Genomic DNA, 15656 nt, shown 5'->3' on the forward strand with positions numbered 1-15656 from the left:
TTCTTACTATTTTTTATTTGTTTGTCATTAACCCAGAAAGAAATAGAAGTTTTGAAATGTCTTCCTTCGTGGAAACCAAAGGACTTGAGCAACTGACGAAGTCTCCGGTGGAATTCGTAGAGTATCCTTGATTTGACGAATGTCAACTGACTTGGCACAACTGAAGTCGTGGGTTATTTAATTTCTGCTTTAAATAAGCAAAAGGATGCAGGAAATGGCATGAGCCTGTCCCCTGGGCATGATAAATAGTCTCAGATTTCAAGGTACCGCTGAGTAGGGGTAGCCTGGCATATAGAAAAGAGAACTGGCCTTGGTGGAAAGCATCTCAAGATTATTTTCTTACCATCAGACTCTCTGTGCTTTGTCAATTCGCTTAACCTTCCTGAACTTTCTCCTTTGTGAACCAGAAATAATGATACCAGCTTTATGGCTCACTGTCGGGTTAGGCACTCAAATGTAAGATATAATACATGTAAGGTATATGCCTATGGAAACCTGACTTGGCATCTTGCATCCTTGGACATTTAATACACGTCCAAAGAAATAGTTGGAATAATGATATGAGAATATAAATGGGTATTACTAATAATGACTTTGTTGATACTTCTGACAACAAAAACTATTTATTGTTATCCATGAACCAAAATAAAATGAAACATCTTTCAGTATGTTTCATAAAATTAAGACTAAATGTCCCAAAGATCTCAATTTCAAGAAGCCAGTCCTAGAGTTAAAAAAAAATAAAAAAATAAATCACCTTTAAAACTCATCAATAGGAGAGAGGACAAATGTAAAATCCATAAACAGTCACACTACAAACATCACGGTCATCAGTACTCATTAATTACTGTCTATGAGATGGACCTTTTGTCATATGTCTTACCTCATTTAACCCTTACAGTAGCTCTATGTAGGAATTCAACCTGTTTCATAGATGAGGAAACTGAGGCACAGCCAAGTAAAATAACTTGCCATAGATTTCATATATATAGCTAGCAACTTCCAGAATTAAAGTGCAGACTCCATTTGGCCCAACACCCCATCCCGAGCTTGGAAACAACTAACCTCTACCTAATTTGGTAATAGGAGTAGACAATAGTGTTTTAAACACGTAGTTGTTCAATAACTAAAAGATTCTCAGGGTGGAAAACTGATGACTGACGGTAGGACCCAAAACACGAAGCAAGGTCAAACCCTTCTGTGCTATATTTACCTTGTAATCATTCATAGGAAGTACCACAGTCTTGGCAAATAGCATTCCCAGAGAAGGTTGAGAAAAATGAACAGAAAGCATTTCAAAAATAGCCGTGCAGCTCATAGTATCTGCTTCTGCCAAACACAGTATCACCCTCTCACATGATTTGAGGCCCTGGAGCTTCCTCATGCGTCTTTAGTTGTTAGGCCTGTCCTTAGTGATCTCCACAAAATCACGTTGACCTTGGCTCAGCCATTTCTGCTACCTATTTGTTTTCACCTGCAGGGCTCTGCAAAGGCGATGCTGCATTTATATTATAAAAGCACACTTACTCTGTTTCTTCGGCAAGGTTTTTACATATTTTACCCACTAGCCCAGTGAGATCATCAATATTTAGTTCGTTCCCCCGGTGGAGAAAGATGGAAAGTGGCCCCTCGGTTAATATTATTGGCTAATTCTTTTTCTAATTGTATTCACTACTTAACATGATGGTCCAGATATAACAAAATGCAGCTTAGCAGGATATATCCGAAAGGAACACGTGTAGATTCGTCCAACTATATGCCTCAGCTCTTCTGGAATGCAGGCTGTCAGATGGTTGCCCTTAATTTCCAAACCGTGGGTAAGTAGCACAGTTCACGCTCATTTCCATCGTTACGAAGCCACATTTCCAAGGGTCCAAAACCCACTCCTAAGGAGAGAAAATTGCCAGGCTTGATTGAAACTAATAAAAGCAAATTTCAATAAAGGAAATACCAGTGCACACACACACAAAAAAAGGTGAATTTTGAAAATTGAGAAATTGTCTTCAATCGTTTATAAGAAAGTCTTTATTTCTACTGGTTTTGCATATTTTCAAACAAAAATGTTAATACTTTTAAAAAGTAATATGTATTTATTATAGAAAAATTTGGGAAATTCCAAAAGGTGTTAAGAGAGAACAAAAGGTTCAGGAATCTACCGCTCAGCGATTCCACGTGGTAAACTTTGGGCTTTGTGACCTGTAAGGTTGCCTGGCAATGGACCTACACGTACACGCAAATGTCATACAGAGACATGACTGTTCGTGTTTTTGACACGCAGACCTGGCTATGCAGATCAATATGGGGATGTATGAGTACAATGGGAAGAGCGGCTACAGGCTGAAGCCAGAGTTTATGCGGAGGCCTGACAAGCACTTTGACCCGTTCACTGAGGGCATCGTGGATGGGATCGTGGCCAACACGTTATCCGTTAAGGTAGGTGCATCTGTGATCAAACTGTCCCCAACGAACGTCTTGAACATTAAATCTGGTGTAAAAAAGTAGTTGAGTCATAACGATGTAGTTGCCAGCAAAGCCTCCACTTCCTTCATACGTTTTTTTCAAAGGACTGAATCCAGTTTAGAAATACTGAGAAGCTACATGCGTGAGATAAAGGAACCAAGCTGCACATTTAACAGGATAGGAAATGGACCCTAAATCAACAAACGAGTTGGTGAGACTCACCATGGCCAACCTTTCTTTTGGTGTAAATACCCCACGGTGAAATTGACCACAAAAAAACCACTGGAGAATCTTCTGGTCTTTTTCTCTCCCATTAGTTCTAGAGAAATATGCACACTGAGCAAAATCAGAGAAAAAAGTATTCCCAATGAATTGTCAAAATTGAATAAAAGCTCTGAACTTACCATAGCATGGATTTGAAAATCTATCCGTATGCAGGGATTTAAAACAGATATTAAATAAAAAATTGCTTTATTAAATATTTATCTGACCCTAAAGGAATTTCAAATGATTGCTGCAATCTTCAAAATTTATGTTACAGCAGATATAACTTTTTATTCAGCTTTGAGAATTAATACCATAAATGGGGAATCATTTTTATAAAGAGCTTTTAATTTGAATTCTATAAGCCCTTGGTTTTTTAAGCTAAATTTTACTTTTTTAAAGTTTTCTTTTTCTGTTTAACTGGATAATTGTTAACTAAGAAACATTTTTTATTGGATATAAATTCAATTTTCAAACTGATCCTAAACCGAAGGCATATGAAAAACTATATTTTAAAAGGCTCTATAATAGTTTCACTAATTTATATCTACCTTTAGCTTGTTGAGTCATTTTTACTTTAAAATTTGTTACTTTATACCAAAGATTAAAAATAAAATTTCAGTGAAGTCTCTCACAATTAGATCTTTTGAAATTATTTCACAGCATATATCTGAAGAGCAGAGTTGGCAGAATTAGAGCTTCAAGACTGTATTTATTTTAGGAAATTGTTTTCAGCAAAGGATGTGTAATTCCTGTCATTTGATTAAGATAAACTCTTATGCATCGCACACTGATAAAATGTTATTTTTAGAAACCTTGTCAGTTGGTGTTATGGTTGGGTCAAACTAATAATATTTTGTCTTTACTGATTCATCTTGTTTTGTACATGTTGGCTTGCTCATTTATTATTTCTTGAAAATCCTGTGACAGTGCAGACAGCTCTAAAACAATGACATAGAGACAGGAAAGTAAGTTGAGAGGAAACAGTTAAGTCCCAGAGACTTGAAACTACTGGCCGAGTCCAGGATGGAGACACTGTTCTGGAGCTGACCGGATCCTATGAACAGACGGCCACGGTGCAGTGGGGTCCTGCTGTCCGTCTGCAGCTGGAACCAAGACGAGGCTCCTGTCTGTCCAGTGGCGCCTGTGTTTTGATCCTCTGACACGGGCTTTTTAGTGCCACAGTGGACTTGTGTGCTCAGATGGTGTGCGTCTGTCGTCGTTCATTGATGACAACACAGGGGCCGCGCCATGGGTTGGGTTAAGGGCTTCTGCTTTGATCAGCCAACATCATGAGCTCGGAAACGTCGGTGCATCTGAATCCCACGCGACTCACATAACTTGGGAGTTTCAAACATGTTGTAAAATGTCTGTTAAGTAATTCTCACGTAGAAACTCAAATTAAACAGAGAGATTGTGGCCGGATTCTTGGCCACATCAGCTTGTGGCTGACTTTGGCCTCCCTCGGCCTTTGGTGGCCCTTCTCAGGCCGCCATTCTGTTCCATTTCTGACCCAGCCGTAGTCTTGGAAATTCTGTCCCCTCTCACTGACTGGAGATCAGAAAGCTCATGGCCAGCCAGGCAACCCAGACTCGCCAGGTTTGCTCCCTCAGCGCTCGCTGTGCGCTGCTCCCCCCTGGGGTTAAAGCAGAGGACACCTTTAGGTGGGGTTAAAGCAGAGGACACCTGAGGATCACTCAGATTTTGAAAATTGGGTGAGAAGAAGAGGCAGACATGGGAGAACTTTTGTGACTTAAAAATCTAACTCCACAATATCTGATAATTTTATAGCTAGACAAAGGATACCCACAATTGTGTGGATGGCCAACCAGGTGAGGTCAGGAGTGATGACAAACTGGGCTTGATGGCTTCAAGTCAATATTTGTTGGTTTTGGATTTTCGGTCATCATTGTGACTTTTTTATTTGAAGTGTAACAACTTTGAGAATTGGGATATCACAGTTTTACAACCACTCCTTCAAGTTAAATTTCATGAACAACAGGATTTTTTTTTTTTAAAATCCTAGAGTTTCTACTATGTTTTAAATTTGTACTCTTATATTATACTTTAATTTCATTTATAATTATGCTAAAATGAGAATTTTCTCTTGTCATATTTTTAAGTATTAGGAAAACCTTTATACTCAGCTGGCTCTAAAGACCAGTCTTTCACTTAACAGATGTATCTCAAGTACAAAAGGCAAAAATCTCATCCAACTTTTGATAATTTTCATTTATTTCCTCCTATACAACTTTGTCTTACTGACCCCTCTAACCCCAGCATTTTCAGTATTCCTCTACTAATTCTTTAGCCAAAAGAGAAATTATATTTGTACTCTGGCTCCTATTTACGGTTCAACATTCACCATCAGCATTTGTACCTCCCTAAAGCGTGTCCTTATATCATTGTTACTCATTTGTCAAGAGTTCCTTTTTTATTATTTTCTAGATTATTTCGGGCCAGTTCCTTTCTGATAAGAAAGTCGGGACGTATGTGGAAGTGGATATGTTTGGCTTGCCTGTGGACACAAGGAGGAAAGCATTTAAGACCAAGACATCCCAGGGAAATGCTGTAAACCCTGTCTGGGAGGAAGAGCCCATTGTGTTCAAAAAGGTCGGTGTTGAGTCCTTGACATGACATGTAACTGCATATTCCAGGTGTGGGACACTGAGAGAAAAATGCAAAGAAGAATTTTTTCGTGCTTAATTGGGGAATTTACACATTCATAAAGCAATAGCATGTTCAAAGCTGCCTTGAAAACTAGTCAGGATCTCTGTGAGTCACTTGTTTGGGGTTTCAGAAGTGGGGATACATCAGTTAACTCTAGTATACCTCACTTGGAAGCCAGACTAACATATAAATCTATCTCATATCCTCTCATAATACAAGTGGTAAGTGATATCTTCTCATTATGACTCAAGTGAAGTAGAGGGGGAAGTGAGGAATAATACGGTAGCTGAGAGAAAGGCAGACCGTACTTCCTTAGAAAAGAATATTAATTAAATTCCCGAGACTCTCTAGCCACTGGCAGCTAGTCATTCTATCTTGACAGGGTTCTGTCTGATAGAGTTAAAATCTTTTATATTCAACTGGGCCTTCTCTCTGCCTTCGCCAGAAGGCAAATCTTTTTCACATGTTTATCACACGAAGGAAGACAGTAAGTCCAGCAGAAAGTAGCAGAGACTTTCTTACCATTCCCTTTGCTTTTATCTGGCCAAAATATCCACAACGGAAGCCTTCTGCAGAGACAGTGTCTATATTTTAGGTCTCTGTGCCCCAGCAATTTTTGTGGTAATTGGATTTAATAATAGTGTCTACTTCATAGAGTTATAAGTGTTCCCTTATATACTGAAAACATTTAGAAAATGTCTGGCACATTGAAAACAGTCAATAAATGTTAGCTTTCTCTTGTTGGCAAAAATAAATGTTTAAGGATGCCATTGGTCTAATGCTCTTGACATGGGATATAACTGTGTACTCCGCATGTATTACACTGAGGGGAGAAATGAGCAAATTTTCTGGTGCCTTATTTGGGAATTTACAAATTTATAAAGCAATCTCATTTTGAAAGCTTTTTTTTGTTTTGTTTTGTTTTGACAATATGCAAGTAATTTGCTTTGAAAATATAGTAGTAAATTTTCAAATAATGATAAGACCGCTAGCTCCTTGCATTTAAACATAGAACTTTTGTCATTTCCACGTTGAGAATGTTCATGTCAAAAGCAAATGGTCTGGCCCTGGCCAGTTTGGCTCACTGGTTGGAGGGTTGGCCACAGACTGAAGGCTCCTGGGGTCGATCCTGGCCAACGGCACATACTTCAGGTGCAGGCTGGATCCCCGGCCCTGGCCGCACATGAACGGGAGGCAGTCAATCAGTGTCTCTCACATGGATGTTTCTATCTCTCTCTCTCCCCCTCCCACTCTCTCTGAAAAGCAACGGAAAAAATATCCTCAGGTGAGAATTAAAAAAAGCAAATGGTGTGTGTGTTGAACGAATTCCTCGTTAGGACCAGGTGATGGAACGTAGATAGAGCAGTGTCTCTGGTAACCCTTCGCCTTTTGAAAATCTAAATTGTAGAGCCACAGCTTCACTTTTTATCGGTTCGCTAAGTAGAAGCTTCTAGCTGGGGTGGGAAGAGCAGCACCCCTGTGGATGCTGTCTTGCCGGCTCTTTCTCGGGGTCCTCCTCGGCGTGACCGTGCATCCCTGCTGTCCCGCAGGTGGTTCTTCCGTCGCTGGCCTGCCTGAGGATCGCCGCTTACGAAGAGGGGAGCAAGTTTATCGGCCACCGGATCTTGCCGGTGCAAGCAGTTCGGCCAGGTATGGGGGGTGGGAAGCTTTGCGTGGGGCTGTGAAGAAGCTCGTCCCTGTCCTGCGTGATTGCTGAAGACGGGGTTAGGAAGCTGCGCTGCTTTGGCGTTTTGTTCTGCAGCAGGGGCTCCTGGACTGTTTCGATGTGGCAGTTTCGTGTCCCTGTGCCATGCTCTGGGGTATGGATGAACTCTCGCGCAGTGGTGGTGCTTAACAAACTCTCTGAAAACTCCTGTGGTATAACTAGCGTTGTGGAGAGACTATGTGACCCACAGTGTCATTGTCGCCCTCCAGGCTATCACTACATCTCTCTGAGGAATGAGAGGAACCAGCCCCTGATGCTCCCGGCTGTCTTCGTCTACATAGAGGTGAAAGACTATGTCCCAGATACCTATGCAGGTAAACAGCCTGCGGCAAACGGCTATTTCCGTCTGGGCTCATCCATGTTTCTGTGGAAACAGAGGCAGGAGATCCTGGCCTCAGAGTCACCTTTATTTTGTATCTATGTTTAGAAGGTAAATTGCCCAAGCCTTTATGAACAAGTGTTCATTTAATTTGGTGCAAATCCCAAGAAACTGTTGAGCGTATTTATCCATTAGTAGTTTCATTCTCGTGGGCCCAACACTCTCTCGCCCATGCTGCCTGGTGCGAGCAGTCTGTAGATCTGTGTAATTCATTTTGCCTCGAGCCAGTTTTAGAGCCCAGGTTCTTTTCATGCGTGGAATCCGAAGTGTAGAGGAGTTAACTTATCATGATGTCAACCAGGAATCATGAATTTAAATGCTTGCAGTGCTAAGCGACCTGGGTGTACTATATTAAGGAGTAGTGAAGACTGTGGCAAACTTGGAGCAGGTGCCCCGTCCAAAGATGACAGCCATCACTCACTCCAGCTAGACAGTGTCACGTGCTAATGAAACCCACATTGCCAAATCCTTTGGTTGTTTCAACCATCTGGAAAATGGGCTTTTTGTGTGAAATGTCTCTACTTATGAAACACCATTTGGGCCAAATAGGACAAGTGTGGGGGCCGTTGCTGGAATGGATGGAAACCTCGAAAAGAAACTAAAGCTTTTAGAGTACGGAGATACCCTGATTTGGAGCCTGTCAAATTTGGCTCTCAGAGCTGCCCTCCTCCGAGCGCTCTCTTCCTGAGGTTTCAGCAAAGGGTCTTGACTCTTCCATTTCCCAAATGTTGGATGAACGAGTGGGTAGTTCTATTGGTAGGTGGAAGAATGGAAAATCAATGATGAATTGGTGGGTGGATGGGTGAGTAGATGGATGGATGCATAATCAATACCTCCAGAATCTTTGATCTACAATGTCTCTTCCCGCCCTGGCTGATTTGGCTCAGCGGTTAGAGTGTCGGCCTGCAGACTGGAGGGTCACAGGTTCGATTCCAGCCAAAGGCACGTACCTCAGTTGCAGGCTCGATCCCCGGCCCCGGTTGGGGTCGGGGTGCATATGGGAGGCAACCAATGGATGTGTCTGAGATCTCTCACATCGATGTTTCTCTCTCTCTCTCTCCCTCCCTTCCACTCTCTCTGAAAAAGCAATAGAGAAAATATCCTTGAGTGAGGATTTAAAAATAAGTAAATGAAAATGAAAATGCCTCTTCCCTCCTTAGATGTGATTGAAGCTCTGTCCAACCCTATCCGCTACGTGAATCTGATGGAGCAGAGAGCTAAGCAGCTGGCCGCTTTGACGCTGGACGATGAAGAGGAGGCAAGGAGAGAGGTGAGGAGCCTGGGCCTGGGGGGCGCTGAACGGGGCGTGCGCCCCGGGGGGCCCTGCCGCCAGCACCCGCCTGGGACGCTCCCTGGAGGAGCTCGGCACTGGCCAAGGACACCCGGTGGCCGGCTGAACCTTCCACGGGCATCCTTCCCTGGTGGCCCATGGCCGCCCCGGGGGCTCATTCTGTGACCAACATGAAACGGTGCACATCTTGCTGTTTCAAAGGGAGATTTCTAGATGATTCATGTTGATTGAAGGTGATTAATGCACTGAGAAAAGGAGATGATTATCGAGTCGTTTAGTATTTGTTTTGGTCTTTAAAGTGCAGGATTTTCAAAGTGCTTTTGTGATTTCTTACAATACATAAAGTACTAAGACAATACCTGGTGTGTAGTATGGGCCATAAGGCGTTTGCTATTATTATTACATTGTACACTTATGAATTAATATATATACTCCCCAAATAGTTGGTGTATTATTCTAAGTTACATATCACAATGCAAAGAATAATTAAGGAAGGGTCTAGAAATATTAGAAGTAAAGTTTAAAACTATGAAGCCTCTGCGTAGACTGGCGATCCTTTGGTTTTTATAAAAGTGAAATATTATTTAATGATTATTGGAGATGACCCTAATATTGAAAATAGTGATAAAAATAGCTATTTTCATATTTTATTTGAATATTCAGAGAATAAATTCAGGGGGGAAAAGATAAGAAAAAATGGATAACTATCAGTGTGGGGAGAAAAAAACTTGAAAACTGTTTTTAGAGAACTAGAACTACTCCCAAGTCTATTTAAGTTGATATTATCTATTAGGTAGCCCTTTTCTTATTCTAAAAGAAACCTAGGTTTATAATAGAAAATTCTAAAATTAAAAAGGAGAAAAGAAAGCCTTAAAGACATCACCTGTAATTCAAACAGCCAAGCCACCCAGAGACAACCCTGTAAATATGGGTCCATCTATAGCCAGTCTTTCTTTGCACAATCATACCTCTTCATAATATAGGATAGTACTCAGTCCGTTTTATTTTCATTTAATGCAAATATTTTCCACATTATTAAATTTTCTTCTGTGCCATGCCTTTTAACGACTTCATGGCCTCCTATCATGTAGCTATCCCATGACTTATACTTCCAAGCCCCTATGACCGGATCTTTGGAATGCTTCACTATTTTAAATAGACCTTCCATGAACATCATGTACATTTTTTAGCACATCTATGATTATTTTCTTGATTTTTGTATCGAATTTTAGAATTTTTAAATCTGACGGTGAGTTAATTAAACATGAGAAAAAATGAAATGAAAGGAAACTATTTCACATAAGAGTAAGATTTTCCAGGCTCTTATTTACACTGCAGGCATCACATCCCGTAGGACCAATACACACATCGTCCTCTGTGAGGATGTTTCAGGGTAGGCTGGGAAGCTTCATAAATAATGCTTTTTGTGCAAAGCAATAATGGGGTTATAGGGAAACTTTACACCACCAGAAAATTATGCCTGAGGGTAGACACGAATATACCTCCAAAGTTACTTGTGCCTCTAACATCTAGGTTTGCCGTCTGCACGGGGAAACCTGGAAACAATAAAAAACACTTGGGCCCCCTGCTGGAATTTTGAGGGATTGGGAAGCAACGGACACCTAGGTCCCTGAGATTACGGGGACCCTTTCGCATTGCTGACTTTTCCAAGCCTTATCTTTGCAACAGACATCACCTGTCAAAAAGCTACTTGGGAAGAATGTAACACCCGTGGATATAAAAATGCAGAAGTAGAATTTTAGGTCAACTTTGTTTTTCTTTCCCCTCTAAAAAATGCTGATCAGAAAGGATTTTCAATAAATGGATAATGTTGGTTAAACTTAGAGAAAACTTGGACCTTTTCAGTTTTAGAAATAATTTAAAAACATTGAATCAGATAGATTCCATCTGGTCTAACAGGAAAAAATACAGTTTTTTCTTTGACATGTCTAAACCCATAACTGACCTCATTTTTGAAACTCAAGAAAAAAGTCATTTGCCCTCCCCATGGCATACTAGGAAAGAGTCCTTTCCCACCTCTGAACACCAGTGTGCCCTTTCTCTGGTCCTGCAGTGATGTAAGCTTATTTGAATGAGGCCACTGAACATAAGTAGCTGTGGTTTTCTCGGAAGAAAATTCTATCTAGGACATGGCAGGCATGGGAGACACTATTTTAGCAGCGAAGAACGTTTTTAGTAGAATCCTTTTAACTTGTAGTTATAAAGGTCATTTCTATTTGAAAATTAAAGACTTCATTGGGCTGCAAAATATTCCCACATTTGTAACAGTCTAATAAGTTATCTTCATAGAGTAATTTGCAAACCAAATAAGTAGGAAAATTAAAAATTCCTCCATGCTTTGGACAATAAATATTTATTTCATATTATGTGAAATATATTTATATTTATATATAATTCCAACATATGTGTGTTGGAGGTTAAGGAATAAAAGAGATTAGAGTTGCTGGATTTATTTGAAATCTCTCTTAAAGTTGACATTCGGGGTGGTGGGTGAGTACAGTTGTAGAAAGTTGCCTAATCTGAATAACAAAGGCTTTATAATATGTTTAGCTATTTCTTTAAATAAAAGGTCATATAAAAACTTTTAAAACAATAAACAAAAGAAACAAAAAATCCTTCAGCAATCTTGCAGATACTGGTAAAATTTTTGATGTATGTCCTTCTAGCAGGTCTTCTACATATATTTGTTTTCTAGCAAAAATTTTTAATTTAAAAAAATGTTTCACAACCCTAATACTTTAATGTGGTTACAGAGATGCCTAATGAGATACCCGTAACACTTTTTATTTTTTATTTTTGAAATGTACCTGTAAAAAGACAAAAGTCACCATCCAATGTATTGATTACAGAATATTATTGGACAGTGATAGTTTCCAAATGCAATATTTACTACAGCACGTCAAGAGGTGGAGAAAAAAGTATTAACTGAGCCCTTACTATGTTCCTGGCACCGTTCTAAGCTCTTTAATGTATTAACATGTTTAAGTCTTAAAACATCCACATGTCTCAATTGCTACTATTCCCATTTCACAGATGAGGAAAGTGAGGCGCTGAGAGGTCCAGTTTGTCACCAGTGCCACACAGCTAGTGAGGGGCAGAGTCAGGATGGAAATCCAAGCCACTTGGCTCTACACCAGCGCTCCTGGAGGTTTAATGCACAGATCAGGGCATCAGGATAAAATGTTCCTGATTCAGTGGCTCGGAAGCTCTGACCGGCCCCAGGCAATGGGAGAAGGCTGCTCCGTGAGCACTGAGTAGGAAAGGTCTGTGCTGCACCACATTGCTCCACATGCCTCGGTAACAAAACTAACTTCCCAGTAACCTTTTAATGAGCCCTCATTCATCTTCCCGTCCCCCGCAGCAGGTTACCTGGATGACTGAGCACAGGCCAGAAGACCTTTACCTGAAATAGTAACATCCTTTGAACTGAATTTCTTATTGACTCAAATGTCAAGATTGCCCCTTTTAAGTCACTGGGGGAACTTCTTCAATGAGTTAGGTTTATATATATGGTCTATTTGACCAGTTGCATACCGGCTGCTGGCCAACGTAGATATCCATGTCTCCCAACTCTAGACTTCAAGTTATAAAGGCTCCCTTCAGTCAACAAGCCTTCAAATCCACCCCTGGGGAAAGTTATGGTCTAAGACAGAGCACTCCCTTGGAGACAGGTCGATTTGGTTCCAGGCCGTCACAAAGTGAGTGTCACAATAAAGCAGGTCATAATTTTTTTTGCTGATGGAAGGTCTTGCCTTCAGTTTGTAAAAAACACGATACCTGAAAAGCACAGTAAAGTGAAGCATAAATGTGTGCCTGCACCTGATAGTCCAACCTTACTCAGCTCTCAAGGACAACGGCTCTGTTCTCAGGACTCCCCTCTATTATCTGTGCATAAGATACAAGAGCAGGCCTGTGAGTGGGTTCCACATTTCGATGTTGAAAAAGGAGAGTTGTTTGATAATACTAAAATTTTATTTATTCTAAGAGGCCTACTTTTTAAGTTATCAGATTCATGTGAGCTGAAATTTATGTAAAATCATTTATTTCCTAATTTAGTGTATGGCACCGTGGATACCTTCAAAGGGATTTGAGTATTTGAAAAGAAAAAGCCTTATGGTCTAGTGTGAATTTCACTGGTACAGTAACCCAACAGCAAAACCCCCGGGTGGTTCTGTCACGCGGGCACAGTAATGAACTCAGCAAGGCCTTGGGCGCCGTTTCATTTTTCCAGCACAGAAGCTTAATACTCATCCATGGCCCGAGAACTGGGTGATAAAATCAAAGATGAGGTTTACTGGTCATGTTTGGTTCTCCTTAAGTGAACATCTCCCTCCTCAAATAATAATTTAGCTAAATACCAATTTATAGAAACACCTGTTTCTCCCAGCCCCTGAACTTTAAAGCACCCAAAAAATAGGAAGAGAAAATTTGTCTTTCGGGGGCTGGCCTTTAGGGAACAACACTGCCCCTTTCATTTCTGTGTGGCTCTGGCATTTACAAGGTCCTTTCATCGGGTGCCCTGGATAAATCTGGACCCCAATTAGGATAAATACATAGTCCCCATTTTTAGAAAAGGAAATGGTTGCTTATAATGGTAGAGAGACTTGCCTAATGTCGTTGGCCAATGAACGGTGCAATTGGGGTCTTTTAATATGAGATTTCAAGAGAAGACCATATATTCACTTGAGTTGAAACTACTCAATGGTTGGGTCAATTCCCCAGCTGCTTTTACCAAGCTCCTCCATAACAATTTGTAAAATTTCAATGGACTCTAATGAGGGGCTTAGTTTCCTCTGCCTAAATCGGTGATGAATCCAGAAACTTGAATTTTTTCATCCATGCCATGCCCAATGCCATATAGATTATAAAAGTGTGACTCTCGATGACAGAGCTTTCCACTCTGCTTTAGAGCAGGGCTCCTCAAATTTTAATGTGCCTGCAACTAACCTGGGGATCTTGTTACACTGCAGATATATAGTCATCTATCCATCCTTCTGTCTATCCATTATTCCGTCTTATTTTTGATGCATTTCAAAATAAGTTGCAAGCATAAGTATATTTCATCCCTAAACACTTTAGAATGAATATGTCAGGATATCGTTGTTAGAAATCATCCGAATCTCTTAGAAACTTGGGGCAGATACATTATCTTATTTCATTCAGCTAATAGAAGTTTAAGGTACAAATTATACATGTGTTTGAGGAAGCTCTTTCTGAGGGAAAGACTGGATCTGACAACCACACTCACTGCCCACATTTGTACCAAGTGGACTAGATTTCTGCTTGGTGAATTATGAGTCTCACCCTTAATATTCCAGAAAAACTAATGGTCTTACCCCTTACCCATCTGGAGTTCAAATCAAGTTGCTGTATTGTAACCACTACGTGGCGGGGCTGCAGTTTTTAGATGACTCAGGCAAGGACAGCATGACCCAACGCCCCCAACAACTCAGTCACACGTTTGGTATTTGCCGGACCCTTTACTTACCCCATTAACCACCCAACTAAGTTCCCCACGTTCTAGGTTTCCATAATGCCATAGGTTTTGTTTTGTTTTTATTGAATTCATTGGGGTGATATTGGTTAATAAAAGTATACAGGTTACAGGCATACAATTCTACATTACATCATCTGTATATTGTATATTGTGGGTTTATTTCTCCATTGCTTGATCTTCACATCCAGTTTTCAAAGCGTGGATATAAACTCCTTCAATTAGCATATCAAATGGTATCTCCTCCTTTGTAAAACTTGTAAAAATGGCCTTTCCAGTTATCCTTTCACTGATACACTTACAACATATTTTAAAGGCACTTTTGTTCATTTTTTAAGTAGGAAGAATATAAATACTATTTTTTAATAAAATGTGGGCTTTAAAAAGCCCACTACTCCCTGTTGTAAAGGAAGAAGTATTGTAATATTTTCACTTTGCCACTAGAGGGCAGGGCCCTGCTTCTGCTGTAGTTAATTCTGCGCACCTTCCTCTGCCCAGCTAAGCAAAATTCAGTGCAACTGAAATACTAGCTTCTGACCTTTCTTTCCTTGAAATTGGTTTAATTGGATCCTAAGAGTCTCTCCATTAAACTGATAAAATTGACATTTCTAGTTCTTTGGTGTCTATCACAATTCCCAGCTCGATGTGAAAGGATTTTGTGTTTACTTTATTCAAACTCATAAAAAAGAATATTTGGGAAAAGGTTAGGAAGAAATAAAGTCACAGGAATTGGCTTCCACGGATTCCTTTAAGTGGGACAAGGAATTTCGTTTTTTCATTTCAGCTCATATATCCATAGAGTGGGAATTATTGAACCTTTCAGTGATCTTAAAACATTTAATTATAGTAATGTATTACTATAGTCCCAAACAGAAGCCACACGTGCTTATGGTCATGGAAGCTGGCCTCCATCACCTCCATTCCTCCCCCATCAATGTTTCCTTTCCTCTTGGCCTTCCCCGGAGGCTAATTTCAGCCGGCGGTCACCCTGGAAAGGATCTGGTTCACTCCCCGTGGTTCCAGAAACCTGCCCCGATATACCTGGGGAAGGCCCGATGCACACAGACCAGGGGATCTCCCCTCTTAGTCTCCAGAGCAGCAGAGTTTGGCGTCCACAGGCACCCCCTTCAGCGGGGGGTCCGGGGAGCTTTGCTGTATTGAAGTCGGGGGACCAGCCTGAACGGACGGGTTCCCAAATGACCTAGTGCCCTTCCCAGTGTTCCCTGTCCTTCAGCTTCCCCCATGCAGTGTAAATGCATTTCCTTTATAAATTGCATGGCCCAATATCTATTGTATTTCAGTCTTCTTGAGGGTCTCCCACAAACCTAATTGCCTACCGGAGTGATGCCGG

General features: G+C 40.7%; 1 protein-coding gene across 2 annotated transcripts in view; it reads left to right on the forward strand.

Annotated features, from left to right (window-relative positions):
- PLCB1 (phospholipase C beta 1) overlaps positions 1 to 15656 on the forward strand; it is a 532520-nt gene that overhangs the window by 435192 nt on the left and 81672 nt on the right. For both annotated transcript variants that reach the window (XM_081149520.1, XM_081149519.1), the window contains exons 17-23: positions 37 to 121; positions 1693 to 1817; positions 2279 to 2433; positions 5173 to 5337; positions 6945 to 7044; positions 7330 to 7434; positions 8660 to 8769. In XM_081149520.1, the coding sequence (XP_081005646.1) occupies positions 37 to 121; positions 1693 to 1817; positions 2279 to 2433; positions 5173 to 5337; positions 6945 to 7044; positions 7330 to 7434; positions 8660 to 8769 (845 nt within the window). The remainder of the gene's footprint in view (positions 1 to 36; positions 122 to 1692; positions 1818 to 2278; positions 2434 to 5172; positions 5338 to 6944; positions 7045 to 7329; positions 7435 to 8659; positions 8770 to 15656) is intronic.

This window comes from Miniopterus schreibersii, assembly GCF_964146895.1.
Source record: "Miniopterus schreibersii genome assembly, chromosome: 10".
Taxonomy (NCBI): domain Eukaryota; kingdom Metazoa; phylum Chordata; class Mammalia; order Chiroptera; family Miniopteridae; genus Miniopterus; species Miniopterus schreibersii.